Source organism: Jaculus jaculus, chromosome 6 (genome assembly GCF_020740685.1).
Source record: "Jaculus jaculus isolate mJacJac1 chromosome 6, mJacJac1.mat.Y.cur, whole genome shotgun sequence".
Classification (NCBI taxonomy): domain Eukaryota; kingdom Metazoa; phylum Chordata; class Mammalia; order Rodentia; family Dipodidae; genus Jaculus; species Jaculus jaculus.
The window spans coordinates 45,316,333-45,340,542 of NC_059107.1; the positions used below are offsets into that span (position 1 = coordinate 45,316,333).

The following is a 24,210-nucleotide window of genomic DNA, read 5'->3' on the forward strand; positions in this document are numbered from 1 at the left end:
TATTTTTATTTATTTTATTTATTTGACAGAGAGAGAGAGAGAGTGGGTGCACCAGGGCCTCCAGCCATTGCAAATGAACTCCAGATGCATGCACCACCTTGTGTATCTGGCTTACGAGGGTACTCGGAAATCGGGCCTTGAACTGGGAACCTTAGGCTTCACAGGCAAGCGCTTAACCACTAAGCCATCTCTCCAACCCTTATTTATGTATTTTGACTTTCGAGGTAGGGTCTCGCTCTAACCTGGGCTGATCTAAAATTCACTATGTAGTCTCAAACTCATGGTGATCCTCCTATCTTTGCCTCCTGAGTGCTAGTATTAAAGGTGTGTACCACCCCACCCAGTTTAAGGATGTATTTAATAGATTTCTTCTCCTTTTTCTTTTTTTGTTTTTTTCGAAGTTGGTCTCATTCTAACCCAGGCTGACCTGGAATTGACTCTGTAGTCTCAGGGTGGCCTCAAACTCACAGAGATCCTCCTGCCTTTGCCTCCCGAGTGCTGAGATTAAAGACGTGCGCCTCCAGCTCATATTCTGGTATTTCTGACAAAGTAAAAGTATCCTAAAAGCAAAACCGTTTTGGGAAGCCGCTTACTGGTGTGAGATGGTCTTTCTCTTTCCACTAGCTTACCCCAGTGGAGAGAATTGGGTATTACAGCTGTGTTAACCTTTCCAGGGGTTTAACTCCCCTTCTGCCTTCTCAGGGGCAGGCCCCCTCAGTACTCTCTCCTTCTCTTAAATTCTGGGCTTCCTCATTTCTGGGAACGCAATTAATGCCCCCTCTTGGGTATGAACTTTGTCTTCCTTCTCTTAAGTTCTACCTATAGTGTAATAAAACCTGTAAACTAAAAAAACTAACAAAGCTGGGTATGCTGACCCAGCCTTTAATCCCAGCACTCGGGAGGCAGAGGTAGGAGGATCACGGTGAGTTCGAGGCCACCCTGAGACTACAGAGTGAGTTCAGGTCATCTCTGAGCTAGAGCGAAACCCTACCTCGGAAAATCAGAAACAAAAACTCACTGTTGCAGTCATGTTAGCATTGCTGGCAGAAATCGCACAAGAGCAGCTTTTGGGGGGTGGGGTAGGGTTTATTTTGGCTTGTATACTTGCGGGGAAGCTCCATGATGACAGAGGAAATGATGGCATGAGCAGAGGGTGGACAACAGTAACAGAAGAGTGTGCCAGACACTGGCAAGGGGAAACTGGTTATAATACCCATAAGCCGGTCCCCAACAATACACTGCTTTCAGGAGGCGTTAGTTTCAAAATCTCCATCAGCTGGGAACCTAGCATTCAGAACACCTAAGTTTATGGGGGACACCTGAATCCAACCACCACACTCACCTTCCCTGATGGCTGCTTTTCAGTTGTTGTTTTATGTCCTCTGCTGTCTAGGGTTCCTTGTGGACAGAAACAAGGAAAAGATTGAGCACTTGCTGCAGGCAGGGACTTCCACCTTCGTCCTTACTGTCTGGGACAAGTGTACTTTTTTTGTTTTCTGGCTTACGTGGGTTCTGGGAAATCGAACCTGTGTCCTTTTGCTTTGCAGGCAAGCGCCTTAACCACTAAACCATCTTTCTAGCCCAGGTCTGCTCTTTTGAACCACGGAGCACTGAGGGAATCTCCAAACCTGGAGAAGCCCAATCAGCTGAGGGAAGGACCCAAAGAAGTTAGAAGCTTCGGATCTTAGAAAGGTTCCAGCCTTGTCATCCTAACCCTTGGGAGACTGAAACAAGGGGATCACCGCGAGTTGAAGGCCAGTCTGGGGTACATAAAGAGCCTCTGGGGATCAAAAGGGGAGGAGGTGCGATGGTGTGATTGGCAGCTCACCCCTTTTGTTGGGTTTTCGAGGTAGGGTGTCGCATTAGGCCAGGCTGTTCTGGAATTCACTATGTAGTCTCAGGGTGGCCTCGAACTCGTGACTCCGTAGTGCTGGGGTTGAAGGCGTTCGCTACCACGCCCAGCTCGCTCTCCCTTTTCCCGTCAGGGAGCAAGGTGAGGTCCTGTGCCCCTGGGCGCCTGCACCCCCGAGCCCCTCCCTCGGCTCCTGGGCACCGAGCTGACAGCCGCCTCCGCTGGACTGGGCGCTTCACGACAGTGCCGGCTTCGCTTTGCGGCGGCCGCGGCGCTGATGTGTCGCGGAGGCGGAGCACAGGGCTGCGCATCTTCGGAGCTCCGCTCACTCCGCGCCAGCCCCGCTGGACTGTCTGCCTCTCGCAGTCATGGCTGTGCAAGCGGGCTCTGCACCGACCAGGGCCAGCTCAGGTAGGCTTAAGCTGGCTCTGCGGAGGAGACCGAAGGGTGCTGGCGTCAGCGGGACCAAGCACAGGGATGCCCAGCGGGACTTGGTGAAAGGGGCCTCGGTAGGGAAGGGGAGAGAGCTTGCAGTCTGTGTTCTGGGACCCGTGGAGGCATCCTGGAGGAGGGTTTGCACTAGGAAGCTTGCAGGCCTCGAAGTCAGATCAGTGGGAGACCCGGGTGGGTGGAAACACGGGGCTGTTGGGGCTGTGGTTTCTGTGATTCGACCTGGTCCCTACCCATACATTTTCTTCTCTTCGTGCTTGTAGGTAAAGCACAGAAAGACAACCCTGGACAGACCGCGGGGACCAGGATGGGCAGCCGAATGGGGAAACTTTTGGGTTTCGAATGGACAGATGTATCCAGCTGGCAGAGGCTGGTGACCCTCCTTAATCGACCGACCGATCCTTCAAACCTGGCTGTCTTCCGTTTTCTCTTTGGTGAGTCCACTTTCTGGGTGAGGGCACTTTGGTCGGTGGTGCAAATATGACAATCGACTCTATTTTTAGTTACTTCATAGACCTAGATCACTTTAGAGCTGATGATATTGATATAATGGAAGAGGTCTTTGGAAATTTAGAATCATCCTGGCCTTGTCATCTCCAGTTAAAGTTTGGTGGCTAGAAATGCTTTGCTCTGATGTTGTACAGGATACAAGAGACAAGAACAGACTCGTTTTGCTTGTGGTGTGCAGTTTCCCAGGAGCTATGCTAAGAGAAGAGCAGAAGTAATATTTGGGTTGTGGCTCCCTGACCTTCTTAGCTCAAAGGCTACAACATGGGTGTGTGGACTGGGTTACAATTGTGCCACGTTGACCCTCATAGCCCAGTAGTTCTCATGAGGGAAGGTTTGCTCCCTGGAGACACTTTGCAATGTCTAGAGACACTTTTTAGTCGTCACACTTTTGGGGGTAAGAGGGGTAGGTGGTTGCTGGCATCTGTGCCAGCAGTAGGGATGCCCCTGATGGCCTGTAATGGTGCAGGCAAACACCCCTACAGATAATTAACCAGCCTGGTCAATGAAATGGGTTCTGAGATTGAGAAAGCCAAGCTTGCCTTCCTGAGCTGAGTAGCCCTTCTGTTTACCTTAGTGTGTTGTACAAATACCACCACTTTCCTGCCTGTGTTAGGAAGCAAAAAGGTTAAGAGGGTTCCCTAGAGCACATTGTAGCTCAGTATGATTTAACAGACAGACAGAGAATGGGCACGCCAGGGCTTCCAGCCACTGCAAATGAACTCCAGACGTGTGTGCCCCCTTGTGCATCTGGCTAACATGGGTCCTGGGGAATCGAGCCTCAAACCGGGGTCCTTAGGCTTCACAGGCAAACGTTTAACCACTAAGCCATCTCTCCAGCCCAATTCTTTTGGTTTTTCAAGGTAGGTTCTCACTCTAGCCCAAGATGACCTGGAATTCACTATGTAATCTCAGGTGGCCTTGAACTCGTGGCAATCCTCCTACCTTTGCTTCCTGAGTGCTGGGATTAAAGGTGTGTGCCACATGCCCGGCTTTGCTATTTTTTAAAAAATATTTTATTTATTTGCAAGCAGAGAGAAACAGGGAGAGAATGGGCATGCCAGGGCCTCTATTTACTGCAAATAAACTCCAGATGCATGTTCCACTTTGTGAATCTGGCTGTATGTGGGTACTGGGGAATTGAACCCCAGTTGTTAGGCTTTGCAGGCAAGTGCTTTAACCATTGAGCAATCTTTCTAGCCCTGTTATTTATTTATTTCTTAACATTTTTTTGTTTTGTTTTGTTTTTCGAGGTAGGGTCTCACTCTGGCCCAGACTGACCTGAAATTTACTATGTAGTCTCAGGGTGGCCTCAAACTCATGGCAGTTCTCCTACCTCTGCTTCCTGAGTACTGAGATTAAAGGCATGTGCCACCACACCCAGCAGCAATTTTTTTATTTATCTATTTCATTTATTTATTTGAGACAAAGAGAGGGAGAAAGAGAGAGTATGGGCGCACCAGGGCCTCCAGCCATTGCAAACAAACTCCATTCGCATGTGCCAACTTGTGCATCTGGCTTAGGTGGGTCCTGGGGAATCTAACCAGGGTCCTTAGGCTTCGCAGGCAAACACCTTAATCGCTAAGCCATTCCCTCGGCCTCCTATTTATTTCTTTATTTGGTTTTTCAAGGTAGGGTCTTGCTATAGACCAGAGAGGCCTGTAATTCACTGTATATTCTCAGGGTGGCCTTGAACTCACAGTTATCCTCCTAGGTCTACCCCCAGAGTGCTGGGATTAAGGGTGTGGGCCAGCACTCCCAATCTATTTATTTATTTATTTTTATTTATTTTTTCTTCTTTTTTTTTTGAGGTAGGGTCTCACTCTAGCCCAGGTTGACCTGGAATTCACTATTGAGTCTCAGGGTGGCCTCGAACTCATGGTGATCCTCCTATCTCTGCCTCCCAAGTGCTGGGATTAAAGGCATGTGCCACCACGCCTGGCTATTTATTTATTTTTGAGACAAAGATCCTCTGTGTATTCTAGGCTGGCCTTGAACCTACTATGTGGCCCAAGCTGGCTACAAACTCCCAGCGATCCTCTTGCTTCAGTTTCCAGAATGCTGGTATTAGAGATGTGGAACACTACACCTGGCTAGTAGTAATTATTATTGAACAATTACTGATTTGGGCTCTAAGATTAGAAACGAAGTCTGGCCCTGGAGCTGGCATGTCCCACTGTTCTGTTCTGTGTGCCACTACTTCCTTACCAGAGACCTCACAATCATTGCCTTCACAGCATTCTTGATGGTGTTGGACATCCCCCAAGAACGGGGCCTCAGCTCCCTGGACCGAAAATACCTGGATGGGCTGGATGTGTGCCGCTTCCCCTTGCTGGATGCCCTGCGCCCACTGCCGCTAGACTGGATGTATCTTGTTTACACCATCATGTTCCTGGGTGAGGGGAATTGGGAGAGTATTTATTGGCCTGCTAAAAACTCAGCAAGTATGTTGGTGAATGGCCAAGGTCTTGGGTGCCTTTTGCACTTGTGCTGTGATTCCAATTTATGTTGTTCATATGCATGGCATACTAGCTGTGACCCTGTAAGGTTTCTTTTAAAAAATATTTATTTATTTATTTATTTATTTATTGGTTGTTTTTCAAGGTAGGGTCCCACTCTAGCCCAGGCTGACTTGGAATTCACTATGTAGTCTCATGGTGGCCTTGAACTCATAGTGGTCCTCCTACCTCTGCCTCCCAAGTGTTGGGATTAAAGGCATGTGCCACCATGCCCAGCTCTAAAAAGTTACTTATTTATTTTATTAGAAAGAGAGAACTGGCATGCTAGAGCCTCTAGCTACTGCAGTTGAAATCCAGAGGCATGTGCCACCTTGTACGTACGCATGACTTTTATGTGTGTCACCTTGGGCATCTGGCTTATGTGGGATCTGGGGAGTCAAACATGGGTCCTTAGGCTTTGAATCTAGCGCCTTAACCACTAAGCCATCTCTCCAGCCTTAAAATGATTATTTTTGAGCAGAGAGAGAGAGAATGGACTCCTCTTGCTGCTGGAAATAAACTCTAGATCTGTGAGTCACTTTGTGCATCTGGCTTTATGTGGGTACTGGGGAATTGAACCCTGGCTGGCATGCTTTGCAAGCAAGCACCTTTAACTGTTGAGCCAACTCCCCAGCCCGTAACTTTGCTTTCTAAGATACTAAAGTAGCATTTAGTTTTTATTTAGTTTTACCTCATTATAAAACACCTGTTGACTGTCTTAATCTCAGTCACAGCCTGTCCAGGGAAGCTGGGCCTGTGGTGACCCCTTGACCTTTCCTCCTCTCCTCACAAATCCTAGGGGCACTCGGCATGATGCTGGGCCTGTGCTACCGGATAAGCTGTGTGCTCTTCCTGCTGCCCTACTGGTATGTGTTTCTCCTGGACAAGACAGCGTGGAACAACCATTCCTATCTGTATGGTTTGCTGGCCTTTCAGCTGACGTTCATGGATGCAAACCACTACTGGTATGAGTCTGGGGAAACCAGGGGGAAGGGGTGCCTGGGTCAGGATTCTTACCATACAGCGACCAGCTTTGCCCTAGAAATTGCCTCAGTAGGCTTTTTTTTTTTTTTTTTTTTTTTTTTTTTTTTGGTTTTTCGAGGTAGGGTCTCACTCTGGTCCAGGCTGACCTGGAATTAACTCTGTCATCTCAGGGTGGCCTTGAACTCACAGCGATCCTCCTACCTCTGCCTCCCAAGTGCTGGGATTAAAGGCGTGCACCACCATGCCTGGCTGGCATTTCTAAAAAGATTCATTTATTTGCAAGCAGAAAGAGACTTATAGAGAATAGGCATGCCAGGGCCTCTTGCTTCTGCATATGAACTCCAGATGCATGTACCATTTTGTGCCATCTGGCTTAATGTGGATACTGGGGAATTTAATCCAGCTGTTAGGTTTTGCAAGCAAGTATCTCAACTGCTGACCTATCCCTCCAGACCCCTCAGTAGATGTATGTATATATGTATGTATGTGTGTATGAGTGTATGTGTGTATGTATGTATGTATGGCTTTTAACATATGGTGGTGTAAGAGTATACTGGTACAGCCGTTGTGTTAATTTTTGGCATTTGATAAAATACATGAGATATTCAAAACTTTTTCTTTTTTTAAGGTAGGGTCTTGCTATAGCCCAGGCTGACCTGGAATTAGTGTCAGGCTGGCCCAGAACTCACAATGATTCTCCTACCTCAGCCACTCAAGCGCTGGGATTAAAGGTGTGTGACACCATGCCCAGCTTTTTTAGTTTTTAATTTTTTTAATTTTTTAATTTATTTGTGAGAGAGTGACAGTGGGTGCACAAGGGCCTCTAGCCACTGTAAACAAACACCAGGCACATGTACTACTTTGTATATCAGGCTTACATGGGTTCTGGGGAATTGAACATGGGTCTCTAGTCTTCACAGGCAAATGCCTTAACTGCTAAGCTATCTCTCCAGCTCACTTTATTTATTTATTTGAAACAGAGAGAAGGAGAAGGAGGGAGGGAGGGAGAAAGGGAGAGAATGAATGGGTGCACCAGGGCCTCCAGCCGCTGCAAACGAACTCCAGACACATGCTCCCCCTTGTACATCTAGCTAATGTGGGACCTGGAGAATCGAACCAGGGTCCTTAGGCTTCGCAGGCATGTGCTTTAACTGCTAAGCCATCTATCTCTCCAGTCCACTTTTTAGTTTTTTAAGCAGGGTCTCACTGTATCTTAGACTGACCTAGAACTCACACGGTAGCCCCAGGTTGGCTGAAAACTTATAGTGATCTTCCTACTTCATCCTTCCAAGTGCTGGGAAAATAAATAAAATAAAATTATGCTACATGATGTTTCGCAAGCTATTATAAGTGTTTTGAGCACATTTGAAATAGGGTAGATCAGCTATGATACTGAGCAGTTATGTGTATTAAATACATTTTCAACTTGAGGATATTTTCAACTTGCAGTGGGTTCATTAGGATATAACATAAGACATAGAACATCTGAAGTAATTTTTTTTTTTTTTTGCTTTGTTTAGTTTAGTTTTTTTGTTTTTTGTTTTTCCAGATAGGGTCACACTCTAGCCCAGGCTGGAATTCACCATGGAGTCTCAGGATGGCCTTGAACTCACAGCGATCCTCCTACCTCTGCCTCCCGAGTGCTGGGATTGAAGGTGTGTGCCACCATGACCAGCTAGTTAATATTCATTTCTTTCTTTCTTTTTTTTTTTTGTTTTTTTGAGGTAGGGTCTCACTCTGGTCCAGGCTGATCTGGAATTAACTCTGTAGTCTCAGGGTGGCCTTGAACTCATGGCAATCCTCCTACCTTTGCCTCCCGAGTGCTGGGATTAAAGGAGTGCGCCACCATGCCCGGCTTAGTTAATATTCATTTCTTTGAAAAATTTATTTATTTGAAAGAAAAAGTTAAAATCAAATTAGCTCAAGTCCCTCACAGTTTATAACTAAAATTTTTAAAAATCCTTTTATTAATTTTATCAGAGAGAGAGAATTGGCACACCAGGGCCTCTTGCCCCTGCAATCGAACACCAGATGCATGCACCATCTTGTATGCATGTGCGACCTTGCGCACTTGTATCACCTTGTACGTCTGGCTTACATGGGACTTGGAGAGTCAAACATGAGTCCTTAGGCTTTGCAGGCAAGCACTTTGATTGCTAAGCCATCTCTCCAGCCCCTAAATTTTTTTGTTTGTTTTTTTGAGGTAGTGTCTCACTCTGGCCTAGGCAACCTGGCCTCAAACTCACAGTGATCCTCCTACCTCAGCCTCTCATATGCTGGGATTAAAGGCATGAGTCACTATGCCTGGCTCCATAACTAAATTTTTTAAAGGGAAAGATAGACACCTGTCTTCAATTTAAATAGTATTACATGTTCTGTGTCATGTGTCCAAAGCCTACCAGCCATTGTCACATGCTTATGTTCTCTTTACATAGTCTGTCTTGATGTGTTTAATGTCCAGAATGTACATAACTAAGTCTGTGCCACCAAATGCTCTGATTGTAGACTGTGCACATGTATGTGCAGGGAAGTCTTTTGAGGTGATGTGAACTTACTAGAGCATTCCCTGTCTCTCTGTTTGCAAATAAAAAAAAATTACTGGAAAAAAAATTATTTATTTGTAAACAGAGAGTGAGAAAGACAGAGAGAGAGAGAGAAAGAGAATGGGCATATCGGGCCCTCTTTCTACTACAAATGAACTCCAGACATGTTTGCTACTTTATACATATAGCTTTATGTGGGTACTAGGGAATTGAATCTAAGTCATCAGGCTTTGCAAGCAAGTGCCTTTAGGCACTGAGCTATCTTTCCAGCCTCCTGAAATGATATTCTTTCATGAATTTAATAATAATTACTATTATAGCCAGGCGTGGTGGCTGAGACTACATAGTGAATTCCAGGTCAGCCTGGGCTAAAGAGAGATGCTACCTTGAAAACCAAAAAACATTACTATTACAACTTATTGCCAGGCATGATGACATAAACCCTTCATCTTAGCAATGGAGAAGAAAAGGCAGGAAGATCAGGAATTCAAGGTCAGCCTCAGCTACCTAGTGAGTTTGAGGCCAGCCTAGGCTTTAAAAAAAAAAAAAAAAAAAAAGAATATCCCAGAGAATCTGGGAGGACTTGAGAGTTTTCTGAGATAGATAGGGTTATTATCATTGGTGGGTAGAGATGTGGCTAGATTAAGATGTTTACTCCTTTGGTATAGGTCTGTGGACGGTCTTCTGAATACCCGAAAGAGGAATGCCCATGTGCCTCTTTGGAACTATACAGTGCTGCGTGGCCAGGTATGGGATTTCAAGGCAGAGGGAAGTATCCCTTCAGCCATTGTGGTCAGAAACAGTCAAGGCCTGCTTCTCTGCCTCTCTGCATTAACTCTTTATTTTCTTTCCTTTCCTTTCTTCCTTACCTCCTTCTCTCTTTCTTTGGTTTTACAAGGTGGGGTTTTGCTCTAGCTCAGGCTGACCTGGAATTAGTGTCAGGCTGACTTCAAACTCACAGCGATCCTCCTACCTCAGCCTCCTGAGTGCTGGGATTAAAAGCAGGCACCACCATGCCCAGCCTTTTCATTTTTTCTGATCTCCTAATCTCTGTGGGATTAGAATCACTTCGAGCTTGGAGAGATGGCTCAGCAGAATACAGCACTTGCTCTACAAGTTTGAGTTTGACTCCCTAGCACCCACATAAAGAGCTGGGCATCCTGTAACCCCAGTTCTGAGGCAGGCAGAGAAAGGAAGATCATTGGGACTCTGTAATCAGCCAGTGTAACTGAAAATGGGGAGCTCTAGGTTCTGTGAGAGACTCTGTCCCAGGGAAATGGGGTACAAGAGAAATAGAAGACACCCAACATCCTCTCCTGTCCTCTGCACGTATGTGCACAAGGTGTACACATTTGCACATGTGCATACAACACACACACATGAATACCTTCTGTGCTTCGTGACTTCCTCTGTATCTAATGGGTTAATGAGTGTGACTATTTGAGATGAATAGTTAGAGGAATGGATCTACCTTCTTGGGCCCTGGACTGAGCTCAGAACTTAGTTTATCTTGATCATCTAAGGAAATAAGGTCCTTTGTTGGCTTGAACATTCATGTTGCATTGTATATTTGCAGATCTTCATTGTGTATTTCATTGCTGGGGTGAAAAAGCTGGATGCAGACTGGGTTGAAGGTTACTCCATGGAGCACTTGTCCCGACACTGGCTCTTCAGTCCCTTCAAGTGAGTAGCAGTAGGATAGAGACCCACTTGGGGCACAGATACAGAGTGGGTGGCTCATCGCCTTCAGGTCTGTAGTAATGGCTGCCTGCATTTGCCTCATGCCTTTCTCTGCTCACTCATCTCCCTATTCAGCCAAAGACAGAGTCAATAATACTAAAAGATTGGGAGCCTTATGATATGGGTGGTCAGGAAGGGAAAAGAAATAAAAAAGGAGGACTGGAGAGATGGCTTAGTGGTTAAGGCATTTGCCTGCGAAGCCTAAGGACTTAGGTTCAATTCCCCTGGGCCCATATAAGCCAGATGCACAAGGTGGCACATGTGTTTGAGGTTCATTTGCAGTGGCTAGAGCCCCTGGTGAGCCCATTCTATCTGCCTTTTTTTTTCTCTCTCCAATAAATAAATAAATAAAATATTAAAACAGAAATAAAGGAAAGTAAAGAGTCAAAACTAGGTAACCCAGTCTCCCTAGCAGTTACTTTGTGGGGTGCTTATGTTCCTGTCCTGTTATATCAGCCTCTTGTAAGAGCTCCTCAGGCAGCGTACTAAGGATAGATGTGCAGCACAGGCCCTGCTCTGACAAGATCGTTATTACCAACTCTAGAAAACCAAGGCACACTTCTGATTTTCCTCTTCCTCAATTTCTTCCTTTCATTTTACTTTTCCTTTTTTCTATTTATTTATTTTTGTGGTACTAGGGCTTGAGCCCATTCTAAACAAGTGCTCTATCACCGGGTTATATCTACAACCCTCTTTTTTTTTCTTTTTAAAAATATATTTATTTGCAAGCAGAGAGATAGAACAGTGACAGAGAGAATGTGCATACTAGGGTTTCTAGCCACTGCAAGTGAACTTTAGACACATGTGCCATTTTGTGCATCTGGTTTTATGTGGGTACTAGAAAATTGAGCCTGGATTGTTAGGCTTTGCAGGGAAGTGCCTTAACTGCTGAGCCATCCCTCCAGCCCTATTTTTTAAAAAATATTTTATTGGGGGGGGAGATTGGGTGCACCAGGGCCTCCAGCCACTGCAGATGAACTCCAGATGCATGCACCCCCTTGTGCATCTGGCTAACATGGGTCCTGGGGAATCAAACCTGAGTCCTTTGGCTTTGCAGGCAAACACCTTTTAACCTGCTAAGCCATCCCTCAAGCCCCCCCCCCCTTTTTTTTTGAGGTAGGGTCTCACTCTAGCCCAGGCTGGTCTCAAACTCAGAGCAATCCTACCTCTGACTCTTGAGTGCTGGGATTAAAGGCCACCATGCCCAGCTCCTCTTTTTACTTTATACTTACTTACTTTTTAATATTCTTATTTATTAGAGAGAGAGAGAGAAAGAGAATGGGGTGGGGGCCATGTCAGAGCCTCCTGCTGCTGCAAACTCCCAGTGCATAAACCACTTTGTGAATCTGGCTTTATATGAGTATTGGGGAATTGAACTTGGGTTTTCAAGCTTTGCAAACAAGGACGTTTAACTGCTGAGCCATCTTTCTAACCCTTACATTTTATTTTGAGGCAGGGTCTTACTAAGTTGCCCAAGATGGACTTAAACCCTATTCCAGGCTGGCTTTGAAATTATGATCCTCTTGCCTCAACCTCCTGAGTAGCTCAGTTACAGGCCTTCATCACTAGGCGTGGATGTATTTTTCCTGTTTTTTACCTTTTTGTTTTTGGTTTTTCGAGGTAGGGTCTCACTCTAGCTTAGGCTAACCTGGAATTCACCATGGAGTCTCAGGGTGGCCTTGAATTCACAGTAATCCTCCTACCTCTGCCTCCCGAGTGCTGGGATTAAAGGCATGCGCCACCACACCTGGATTGTTTTTTTTTTTTTTGCTTTTCTTTTAATATATTTTTTTTTTGTTCATTTTTTATTTATTTATTTGAGAGCGACAGACACAGGGAGAAAGACAGAGGGAGAGAGAGAGAATGGGCGCGCCAGGGCTTCCAGCCTCTGCAAACGAACTCCAGACGCGTGCGCCCCCTTGTGCATCTGGCTAACGTGGGACCTGGGGAACTGAGCCTCGAACCGGGGTCCTTAGGCTTCACAGGCAAGCGCTTAACCGCTAAGCCATCTCTCCAGCCCTTTTTTTTTGCTTTTCAATGTAGGGTCTCACTGTAGCTCAGGCTGACCTGGGTTCACTATGTAGTCTCAGGGTGACCTCGAACTCTTGGTGATCCTTCTACCTCTGCCTCCCAAGTGCTGGGATTAAAGACTTGTACCACCACTCCCAGATTTTTTTTTTTTTTTTGAGGTAGGATCTCACCCTAGAGCAGGCTGACCTGGAATTCACTATGTAGTTTCAGGGTGGCCTTGAACTCTCAGCAATCCTCCTACCTCTGCTTTTCAAGTGCTGGGATTAAAGGTGTGTGCCACCATGCCGGGCTGTTGTTTTTTACTTAAAAATTATTTGACAGAGAAGGAGGCAGATAGAGAATAGGCATGTCAGACACCATAAACAAGCTCCAGATGCATACTCTACCTTGTGCATCTAGCTTTACATGTGTACTGGGGAATCAAACCTGGGACCTTAGGCTTTGTAGGCAAATACCTTAACTTCTAAGCCATCTCTCCAGCCCCTCTTTTTCACTTTTTGTTTTTGAGGTAGGGTCTCGCTGTAGCCCAGGCTGACCTTGAATTCACTATGTAGCCTCAGGGTGGCCTTTAACTCACCTCTGCCTCCTGAGTGTTAGGATTAAAGACATGTGCCACCATGCCTGGCTTTGCTTATCATTTTCACATGCTAGTGAAACATTGACTTTTTAAGAATTTTTATTTATTTAGGGCTGGAGAGATTGCTTAGTGGTTAAGGTGCTTGCCTACGAAGCCTAAGGACCTAGGTTCAATTCCCCAGAACCCATATAAGCCAGATGCACAAGGTGGCACATGCATCTGGAGTTCATTTGCAGAGGCTGGAGGCCATGGTATGCCCATTCTCTCTATCTCTTGCTCAGCCATCTTTCTAGCTCCAGACTTATATACATATTAATTTATTTTTATTTTATGAAAGAGAGAGAAAGTAGCAGATATCTAGAGAGAATGGGTGCACCAGGGCCTCTAGCTACTGCAAACAAACTGCAGACACATGTGCACCTTGTGCATGTGGCTTTACATGGGTACTGGTAAATTGAACTCATGCCATTAGACTTTGCAGGCAATCACTTTAACCACTGAGAAATCTCTGCTCCAGCCCAACGGTTTGTGTGTGTGTGTGTGTGTGTGTGTGTGTGTTTTGAGGTAGGGTCTCATCCTAGCCCAGGCTGACCTGGAATTCACTATGTAGTCTCAGAGTGGCCTTGAATTCATCATGATTGACCTACCTCTGCCTCCTGAGTGCTGGGATTAAGGGCATGTGTCACTACACCTGGCCCAATCTTTTTACAAAAAAAAAAAAAAAGGAAAAAATGCTGGGTAGGGTGACACATACCTTTAATCCCAGCATTTTGGAGGCCAGTGTAGGAGGATTGCCTTGAGGTTGAGATCAACCTGAAACTACATAGTGAATTCCATATCAGCCTGGGCTAGAGTGAGACCCTAACTCAAAGCCCTCCCCCGCAAAAAAATACCAATTTATTTATTTGTGAGGAGAGAGGAGGAGAATGTATAGGGCTGGAGAAATGGCTTAGCAGTTAAGGTGCTTGCCCGCAAAGCCAAAGGACCTAGGTTCAATTTCCCAGGACTCATGTAGCCAGATGCACAAGGTGGCGCATGCATCTGGAGTTTGTTGGCAAGTGGCTGGAGGCTGTGATGCATCTATTCTCTATCTGCCTCTCCCTCTCTTAAATAAATAAATAATTTTTAAAAAAGAGAGAATGAATATGGGCATGCCATGACCTCTTGCCATTGCAAACAAACTCCAGATGCATGCACTACTTTTTTTCTTTTTTGTTTTTTTGAGGTAGGGTCTCACTCTATCTCAGGCTGACCTGGAATTCACTATGTAGTCTCAGGGTGGCCTCAAACTCACGGCGATCCTCTTACCTCTGCTTCTCCAGTGCTGGGATTGGTATGTACCACCATGCCCAGCTGCATGCACTACTTCGTGCCTGTGGTTTTACATGGGTACTGGAGAATTGAACCCAAGCTGGCAGGCTTTGCAAGGAAGTACCTTTAACTGCTGAATCATCTCTCCAGCCCCAAATCATTGACTTATTTTTTATTTATTTTCTTAGGCTTTTTTTTTAAAGGTAGGGTCTCACTCTAGGTGTGACCCACCACACCTGGCCCAAAGCATTGACTTTTTTTTGGTGAGGTGGGGTTTTGAGGAAGGGTCTCACTCTAGCCGAGGTTGATTTAGAACTCACTCTGTAGTACCAGAGTGGCTCAAACTTATAGCGATCTTCCTCCTCTGCCTCCCTAGTGCTGGAATTAAAGGTGTACACTACTACACCCTGCAGAGTGACAAAGAAAATGGGCATACCAGGGACTCTTGCTGCTGCAAATGAACTCCAGATGCATGTACCACTCTGTGGGAAATTGAACCTGGGCAGTCAGACTTTGAAAGCAAGTGCCTTTAACCACTAAGCCAACTCTCCAGTCGTCTTTGAACTTTTGATCTACCTCCCACAGGCTAAATCCCAGGCTGTGCCATCACACCTACTTTCTGTCATGCTGGGGATTGAACCTAAGGCTTCATTCTGCTTCCATAGCCCAAGCGTCTCATTCATGAGTTCCCTGAGGAACTGGCCCCACAGCATACTTCTCAATCAAATGTTCCTAGAATGCAGAAAGTACCTGACCCAAAGCAACTGGTGGGAGGAAAGGGATTGTTTTCGCTTATAGACTCAAGGGGAAGCTCCATGATGGCAGGGGAAACTGATGGCATGAGCAGAGGCTGGACGTCACCTCTGCCACAATAGGTGGAACACTGAAGCATGAGCATGAACTGAACACTGGCAAGGGGAAGCTGGCTGTAACACACATCTGTAATCCCAGTTTTGTAGGGGAGCAGAGAGTAGAGAATCTCTGGAGCTTGCCAAAAAGGGGCAAGCTGCCTGATCAGTAAAGGACTGTGGCTCAAATAAAAACAGGCAGGGGCTGGAGAGATGGCTTAGCGGTTAAACGCTTGCCTGTGAAGCCTAAGGAACCTGGTTCGAGGCTCGGTTCCCCAGGTCCCACGCTAGCCAGATGCACAAGGGGGCGCACGCATCTGGAGTTCGTTTGCAGAGGCTGGAAGCCCTGGCGCGCCCATTCTCTCTCTCTCTCCCTCTATCTGTCTTTCTCTCTGTGTCTGTCGCTCTCAAATAAATAAATAAAAATTAAAAAAAAAAAACAGGCAGAAGAATGATGGAGCAGGACCAGGCATGGTAGCGCACATCTTTAATCCCAGCTTTTGGGAGGCAGAGGTAGGAGGATTGCTATGAGTTCGAGGCCACCCTGAAACTACATAATAAATTCCAGGTCAGCCTGAGCTAGAGTGAGACCCTACCTTGAAAAAAGCAAAAAAAGAATAATGGAGCAGGACACCCCATGTTTTGTTTGACCACATGTGAGTACACCTGTCACAGGTGAGCTTATATACATATATCTCCTAGGAGATCTGGCCATGCCTATTAGGGTATGTTGATAAAAAGAAAGCTAGCGGCTGGAGAGATGGCTTAGTGGCTAAAGCACTTGCCTGTGAAGCCTAAGGACCCAGGTTCAGTTCCCCAGTACCCACATAATCCAACTGCACAAGGTGGTGCATGCAGCTGGAGTTCATTTGCAGTGGCTGGAGCCCCTGGCATCCCTATTCTGTCTCTATCTCTCTCCCTCTCAAATAAATAAATAATTTAAAACATTAGATATAGGAAAATGTAAAGAAAACCCCTGTGGCTGCATTTGGTACTTAAGTGTTCTACGCCACTAACGGGGCAGATAGATCCTTTGGCAAGGACAGGGTAGCTGAGACACATTGTGCTGTGAATGTAATGTGCTGTAATTGCTGAGTTTCTCAATTGGCTGATCCTGGAACTTTGTCCCTGTTTCGGCAGATTGGTGCTGTCCGAGGAACTGACTAGCCTGCTTGTGGTCCATTGGTGTGGGCTGCTGCTTGACCTCTCAGCTGGTTTCCTGCTCTTCTTCGATGCCTCAAGAACTGCTGGCCTCATCTTTGTGTCCTACTTCCACTGCATGAATTCCCAGCTCTTCAGCATTGGTCAGTACCTGGAGTCATTGTCAAGTGGGAATAAGTGAAGTTGAAAGGATTGACACTTCTGGGCTCAGTATGTTGCACAGTGAGGAATCTCTGGGAAGGAGAAGTATCCTTTAAGGGCTGGAAATGTTTAGTTGGACAAAAATATAAAAACAAAACTTGATTGAGCTGGGCGTGGTGGCGCACACCTTTAATCCCAGCCCTCGGGGGGCAGAGGTAGGAGGGTCGCCGTGAGTTCAAGGCCACCCTGAGACTCCATAGTGAATTCCAGGTCAGTCTGGGCCAGAGTGAGACCCTACCTTGAAAAACAAAAAAACGAACAAAAAAAAAAAAATTAAGAGAAGTGCTTACTGGGCAGTTTGATAAACATAGTATATACATTTATCATCAGCAGAAGTTATACCCCTAGGGCTCATGACTACCCCTGTTTTAAGTTTTCAGTATCAGGGATGTATTTTCTCCCATGGAGTAGGCCTCCAGTCCAATTAGAGGGCAGTTGGTTTCTACCATGACAGACGTGCCATTATTGCACCTGTTGGCTCATTTGGCCTGGCTGGCCAATTATAAGGCTTGCAGTGTCCACTGTTGAGTATCTTAACTGGTGGTATCTCTTTCTCCCATTGAACTGCATGTAGAATGGCTTCTTCCAGCTTTCTGTCAGCTGGTCTACATGGAGGAGGTTATCAGCTCAGTTCCAGCAGGATTTCTCAGTAGGCTTGCAGCCCAAGTATGAGACTCTACCTATCTTGAAAACAAAATAATAAATTTTCAGAAGTGGTTAAAGGTTGAAGGTAATTGAAGGAGTCCTCCAAACTTATGAAATACCTTCTCTGTACTTTCCTAGGTATGTTTCCCTACGTCATGCTTGCCAGCAGTCCTCTCTTCTGCTCTCCTGAATGGCCTCGTAAGCTGGTATCCCACTGCCCTCAAAAATTACAAGAGTTGCTGCCCCTCCAGACTGCACCTCAACCCAGTGATTCTTGTGTGTATAAGAGGAACCGGGCCAAAGGTGGCCAGAAGCCAGGGCTACGTCACCAGCTTGGAACTGCTTTCACCCTGTTCTACCTCCTTGAGCAGCTCTTCCTGCCCTATTCCCATTTCCTCACCCAGGTTTGTAGGAGCTGTGCGTGTGACACAGAATCTGGCTTGGAAAGCCGCAGAGACGACAGCAGTTGGGAAAGAGTGGGGCTGGTTTGGTAGTCCTTTCTTGGTGGAGGAGAGGGTTGATTTGAGCCCTGAGTTGATTTCTTCTGTGTTCTGCCCTCCCAGGGCTATAACAACTGGACAAATGGGCTGTATGGCTATTCCTGGGACATGATGGTGCACTCTCGCTCCCACCAACATGTGAAGATCACCTACCGGGACGGCCTTACTGGAGAGCTGGGCTACCTGAACCCTGGGGTGAGATGTCTGATGCCAATAGCTGACTGATCTTCAGTTTCCCCTTCAGCTTTATGGTATAGTTTGGTCCTATACACACCAGGAACCAAAACAAATTCGGAATTTGGATCCTTGCCCTTTCTCAAAAGCCAACCTGAACTTTTTTTTTTTTGCTTTGTTTTTTCATGTTGGAAAGATTGAATCCAGGGTCTGGCCCGTGTTAAATGTTAAGCATACTAAAACTACACTCTCTTCTCTCTAAACCTTTGTTAGTTTTGTTTGTTAGTTTGTTTGTGTGGTTTTTTGAGGTAGGGTCTTGGTTTAGTCTAGCCTGACCTGGAATTAGTCTCGGGCTGGCCTCAAACTCACAGTGATCCTCCTACCTCAGCCTCCCTAGTGCCCTAGTGCTGGGATTACAGGTGTGTACCACCACACCCAGCTAAATTATATTTATTTATTTGTCTTTGGAGACAAGGTTGTTCTTTGTAGCACTGGCTTTCCACGTGTGGTAGTTCTGGCTCAGCCACCATACCATGCTGAACTTTTTTTTATGTGGATAAAGATTATGTGTCACTTTTTTGAGTTGAGATTATATTAGGAAAGGTAAGTACCATGAAGCCAACAATGAAAAATTCATCGTTAAAGACAAATTCCAGGTTCTTCTGGCCAAAATAGACACCAGGCAGAGATCTTTATGCCAGTGGCAGTGCATGTCCTGTCTTGGAGGTGGATGGTGATGAAGTGGGACTAATGTGGGGGTTTGGGGCAGGTATTCACACAGAGCCGTCGATGGAAGGATCATGCAGACATGCTGAAGCAATATGCCACTTGCCTGAGCCTCCTGCTTCCCAAGTACAATGTCACTGAGCCCCAGATCTACTTTGATATTTGGGTCTCCATCAATGACCGCTTCCAGCAGAGGTGGGCAAGGGGATCAGAGATAGGGGAAAGTGCAACACAGCTCTTGTTGCCAAGATGGACCGCTCATGTTCCCCTTCTTGTCTTGCTTAGGTTCTCCCTCTAGTGCATGTCCATGTTGATCTGATTGTGGGCATAGCTGGTTGCTTCCAGCAGGGGGCGCCGTCATCCAGGAGAAAAGCCAATTGACCTATTCTTTCAGACACTGTTAACAAAAAAACCTTCACCTCAAGTGGCCACTAACCCCCATTCTTTCCAGTACTCCAGAATTTCTTTCCCTTTCTCTCTGCCATGGACTGGCAATAACATGCTGGCATTAAGCATTTCTCCACTCTGGAAATTCTACTCCCTCTCCCTGGGTACAATGACGAAAGGAACAGGACCAGAGTATCTGGTGGGTGGGTGGCCGAGGCCTTTTTGGAACATGGTTTTCTTTCCTAAGGCTTTTTGACCCTCGTGTGGACATCGTACAGGCTGTCTGGTCTCCTTTCCAGCGCACACCTTGGGTACAGCCACTCTTGATGGACCTATCTCCCTGGAGGACCAAGTTACAGGAAATTAAGAGCAGTCTGGACAACCACACCGAGGTTGTCTTCATTGCAGATTTTCCTGGTATGGAGGAAAGTGAGGAGAGGTTTTGCTGTCTTTCCCTGGCTTCATCAGCCAGTGACATTGCATACAATGAGATGGAGGTTGGGTTCCAGGGCTGGTGGTGGGGAAAGTGTGATATCTCTGTGTATTATGGTGTGAATTCACTCCTGTGGGGTGGGATGGTGAGCTGTGTTGCCCCTAACAGGGCTGCACCTGGAGAACTTTGTGAGTGAAGACCTGGGCAACACTAGCATCCACGTGCTGCAGGGAGAGGTGGCTGTGGAGTTGGTGGCAGTGCAGAAGAACCAGACTCTGCAGGAGGGAGAAAAAATGCAGGTATTTTGATGGGATTGACAGTGGCAGAAACTGGGGATATAGGACAGTGGTAGAGCATTTGCTTAGCATGCATGAGGCCCTGGGTTCAATCCTCAGCACTACCAAAACAAAAGAAAAACAAAGTTTAGGTAGACAGAGTTCATAATGGAAGCTCAAGAAACAAGAACTTCAGGCTGGAGAGATGGCTGAGCAGTTAAGGCACTTGTCTGCAAAGCCTAACGACCTGAGTTCAATTCCCCAGTACCCACATAAAGCCAGAATCACAAAGTGATGCACACATCTGGAGTTCAGTTGCAGTGGCTAGAGACCCTGGTGTGCCTATTCTCTCTCTGCTTGCAAATAAAAATATTTTTAAAAAGGCTTCAGCTGGGTGTGGTGGTACATACCTGTAATGCCAGTATTCAGAGACTCAGGAGGCTAAGGTAGAGGAGTATTGAAAGTTCCAGGCCAGCTTGGGCTATGTAGCCTTGATTAAATAAAATAGACACATGAAGCCATGCATGGTGGTGCATGCCTTTAATCCCGGCCCTTGGGAGGCAGAGGTAAAAGGATCGCTGTGAGTTTGAGGCCACCCTGAGACTCCAGGTCAGCCTGAGCTAGAGTGAGATCCTACCTTGTCCCCCCACTCCCGCCAAAAAAGAAGCCACACGGGCTGGAGAGATGGCCTAGTGCAAAGCCTAAGGGACCCATGTTCAACTGTTCAGATCCCACCTAAGCCAGATGCAAAAGGAGACACAAACATGTAAGGTTGTACATGTGCACAAGGTGGCGCACGTGCCTAGAGTTGGATTACAGTGGCTGGAGGCCTGAGCGCACCAATTCTCTGTCTTTCACTCTTGCATTAAAAAAAAAAAAAAAAAAGGCCAGTCTGAGCCAGGCATGATAGCTCATGCCTTTAATCCCAGCACTCGGGAGGCAGAGGTAGGAGGATTGCCATGAGTTCAAGGCCAGCCACAGACTACATGGTGAATTCCAGGTCAGCCTGGGCTAGAGTGAAACCCTACCTCAAAAAACCAAACATAAATAAGTAAATAAATAAAAATAAACAGGGTTGGGCATGGTGGTGTACAACTTTCATCCCAGCACTCATAGGAGGATCACTGTGAGTTGGAGGCCAACCTGAGATTTCATAGTGAATTCCAAGTCAGGCTAAAGTGAGATCCTACCTTGAAGGAAAAAACAAAAAACAAAAAACAGACATTCCCCCCCCCCTTCCCTGCCAAAATAATAAAAGTCAAGGGCCCCTAGGGCTAGCAGCTTTATCCAGATTCTAGAAGTCAGTTACCAGTTTCTTAAGACACCAAGACATGAGAAAAAAGATGACAGGAGAGTTAGAGAGGCCATAGGCTGGGTAGGGAAAGGTTAGAGTGAAATATATGAAATATATCCATTCTTCCCCTTGCCAGTTGCCTGCTGGTGAGTACCATAAGGTATATACAGTATCACCCCATCCTTCCTGCTACATGTACATCTATGTCAACACTACAGAGCTTGCACTGGAGCAAGACCTGGCATATCTACAAGAGTTAAAGGAGAAGGTGGAGAATGGAAGTGGTGAGTACACGAAGCTTTGGGCTGAGCTAGTGCCTGGTTTCAAGAAGTCAGGGTTGTGAGGATCTAGCTGATTGACTTCTAAGGGAGAGAGTGATACATTTCATCTCATTGATCTCCTTTTTGCTTTCTTCTGGGCAGAAACAGGACCTCTGCCTCCAGAGCTGCAACCTCTTTTGGAAGGGCCAATAAAAGGGGGCCCTGAACCAACACCTCTGGTCCAGACCTTTCTAAGACGGCAGCAAAAGCTCCAGGAGATTGAACGGCGGCGAAATACCCCCTTCCATGAGCGACTCTTACGTTTCTTGCTGCGAAAGCTGTATGTCTTCCGCCGCAGGTAAGTTTCACCTTATCCACTATCCACCATGTCATTGCCATCAGATATTTGTAAGTTTGGTAACTTCTCTGTGGTGAGGGTAATAATAGACTCTCTTATAAAGGGGACCTAGCTCTAGGTACTTTTCTCCATTCTCCTCTCCCATGTATGTATGTATGTATGTATGTATGTATGTATGTATGTATGTGCAGCCACTGCAAAGGAACTCCAGATGCGTGTGTCCCCTTGTGCATCTGGCTAATGTGGGTCCTGGGAAATAGAACCTAGGTCCTTTGGCTTTGCAGGCAAATGCCTTAACTGCCAAGCCACCACTCCAGCCTCTCCTCTCCCTCATTTAAAGGAGCATGTAGTGTCTGATGGCCTGCTGACTTTTCTGCCTCTGCTTATCTCTGTTCTCCCAGTTATTCTTCCCCTCCCTTGGACTCTGTCAAGGTGTTGGGTGCCCTTTTAGCTGGGATGTGAAGGGTCACTGAGGGAAGACTGCCTGGGTGAGAGGATTTAAGACCAGGTACTTCCTAAGGGCTTTGGCTGGAATCATGTTGAAATATGAAATTAGAATGCATGTCTTTTTCCTTTTTCAGCTTCCTGATGACTCGTATTTCACTTCGAAATCTGCTCTTAGGTCGCCCTTCCTTAGAGCAGCTAGCCCAAGAGGTGACTTATGCAAACTTGCGGCCATTTGAACCACTTGGCGAGTCAAGCACTTCAAACATGGATCCTTCAAATCCTAATTCTCCTGAGCCAAGTTCTGAACATATCCATTCAGAGTTCTGAGGGTCTCGATGCTCCATGCAAATACCAGCTATAAGCTTACTATCTATAAAGTGGACATTTTTTTTTTTTTGAGAGATTAGCTGATTTGTTTTGAGACAGATTCTTACTGTAGTCCAGGCTAGTCTCAAATTCATAGCAGCCCCCTACAGTGATTATGATTATGTGTGTACCACTACATCCTACCCCGTTTTACATTTTTCCCCTTAAAGTTTTTTTTAAAACAGATAAGATTTCAACCCCAAGATTGAAGGGCCTTAGATTAGAAACAGTGGGAAATACCCTCTAGAATAAAGGAGTAAATCATATTTTAGCCAGGCATGGTGACATATGCCTTTAATTCCAGCACTGAGTAGGCAGAGGTAGGAGGATTGCTGAGAGTTTAGGAGGCCAGCCTGGGACTACATAGTGAATTCCAGGTCAGCCTCTGAGCAAGAGTGAAACCCTACCTTGAAAAACCAAAAAAAGAAAAAGTCATATTTAAATTGACCAGTTCCTTAGAAATTTATCACGAATAGCTGATCCCATGAGCTTGCTATGCACTAGGTACTGTGTACCTGAATTACGTATTAAAAAAATTTTATGAGAGAATTGGCACATCAAACTTGAGATGTGTTTGCCACCTTGTGCACATGCATGACCTTGTGTCTGGTTTATATGGGTTCTGCGAAGTTGAACCTGGGCCTTTAGGCTTCGCAGGCAAGTGCCTTAACCACTGTGCCATCTCTTCAGCCCTGAATTACCACAATGAACTTAATAAGCATTAGTCCCATGTTACTTTTGAAGACTGAGATTTGCCCAAAGGCATCTAGCTACTAAGGAGTCAATTGACAGTTTGAATTCAAACCTGTCAAATATAAGGTCCTGCACTTGGCTGCTTATATTTTCAGAATCATTTGACAGCCTAAAACACTATAATTTAAAACTCGTGTCAGCAAAAAGTATGAGTAGCCGAGCATGGTGGCACACACCTCTTTAATCCCAGCACTCAGGAGGCAGAGGTAGGATCCTCCAGGAGTTGGAGGCCTACATAGTGGGACTACATAGTGAATTCCTGGTCAGCCTGGTCTAGAGGGAAAAAGTCAACTTAGTTCTCTACTTTGACTAAGCTATGTTGGAGTAATAAGCTTTGATGCCTTCCTTTTCCTCAATCTATTTTAGGGGAATACTTTACAAAAAAAGTTAATTTCATACATACATATATATACATATATATATATGTATGTATATATATATCTACTCCCATTATCCTCATTCCTTCCTCTCCCAATAAAACCCTTCTTCCCCACTAATCCCTTCCCATTTCCATGCCTTTTTGTGTGTGTCCATCCCATGGAGTTAAATCAGGGTTGCTTCCATGAGTTTGTATGGGAGGTTATTGACTGGAATGTGGGTAAATTATCATTGGTTACACCACAGAAGCGCATGACTCCTACTCGGCAACAATCGGCTGCTAGTAGATACTCTGGGTGTGCAGTGAGTCTTTATGAGCTGCACCACATCCATAATGGAATGCTACATACAGCATTCCTCCCCATCCTCTGGCTGTTAATATTCTTCTGCTCTCTTCTGTGGTGTCTGGAGCCTTAGAGGAGGTGGCTTAGATGCTCTGTTTATGTCTAATAGTCACTTATTCTTAGTAATTCTGCCAGCGGTGCATCTCTGCATAACCTTTACCCATTGC

The 24,210-nt window shown here is 45.9% G+C and overlaps 1 protein-coding gene across 3 annotated transcripts; it reads left to right on the top strand.

The window, feature by feature from the left end:
• The first annotated feature begins 1,623 nt into the window (after positions 1-1,623).
• Positions 1,624-23,818, top strand: Ggcx (gamma-glutamyl carboxylase). 3 transcript variants are annotated; one of them, XM_045152101.1, is made up of 15 exons: positions 1,624-1,765; positions 2,566-2,736; positions 5,047-5,205; positions 6,107-6,272; positions 9,503-9,581; positions 10,411-10,517; positions 16,482-16,645; positions 17,487-17,752; positions 17,912-18,043; positions 18,792-18,943; positions 19,383-19,552; positions 19,737-19,867; positions 21,274-21,421; positions 21,560-21,755; positions 22,337-23,818. In XM_045152101.1, the coding sequence occupies exons 2-15, from the start codon at positions 2,610-2,612 to the stop codon at positions 22,527-22,529; spliced, it is 2,190 nt and encodes a 729-aa protein (XP_045008036.1). In that variant the 5' UTR covers positions 1,624-1,765; positions 2,566-2,609; the 3' UTR covers positions 22,530-23,818. The 3 variants fall into 3 exon arrangements, with proteins under 3 accessions (XP_045008036.1, XP_045008035.1, XP_004660581.2); XM_045152100.1 differs by lacking the exon at positions 1,624-1,765 and adding an exon at positions 2,144-2,263; XM_004660524.2 differs by lacking the exon at positions 1,624-1,765 and adding an exon at positions 2,342-2,361.
• The last annotated feature ends 392 nt before the right edge of the window (positions 23,819-24,210 follow it).

Coding starts and splice junctions, on each gene's coding strand:
- Ggcx (XM_045152100.1), top strand. CDS start 2,221: ATGGCTGTGCAAGCGGGCTCTGCACCGACCAGGGCCAGCTCAG. Junction 18,044..18,791: donor TGGGCTACCTGAACCCTGGG/GTGAGATGTCTG, acceptor GGTTTGGGGCAG/GTATTCACACAGAGCCGTCG. Junction 21,422..21,559: donor GAAGGTGGAGAATGGAAGTG/GTGAGTACACGA, acceptor TCTTCTGGGCAG/AAACAGGACCTCTGCCTCCA.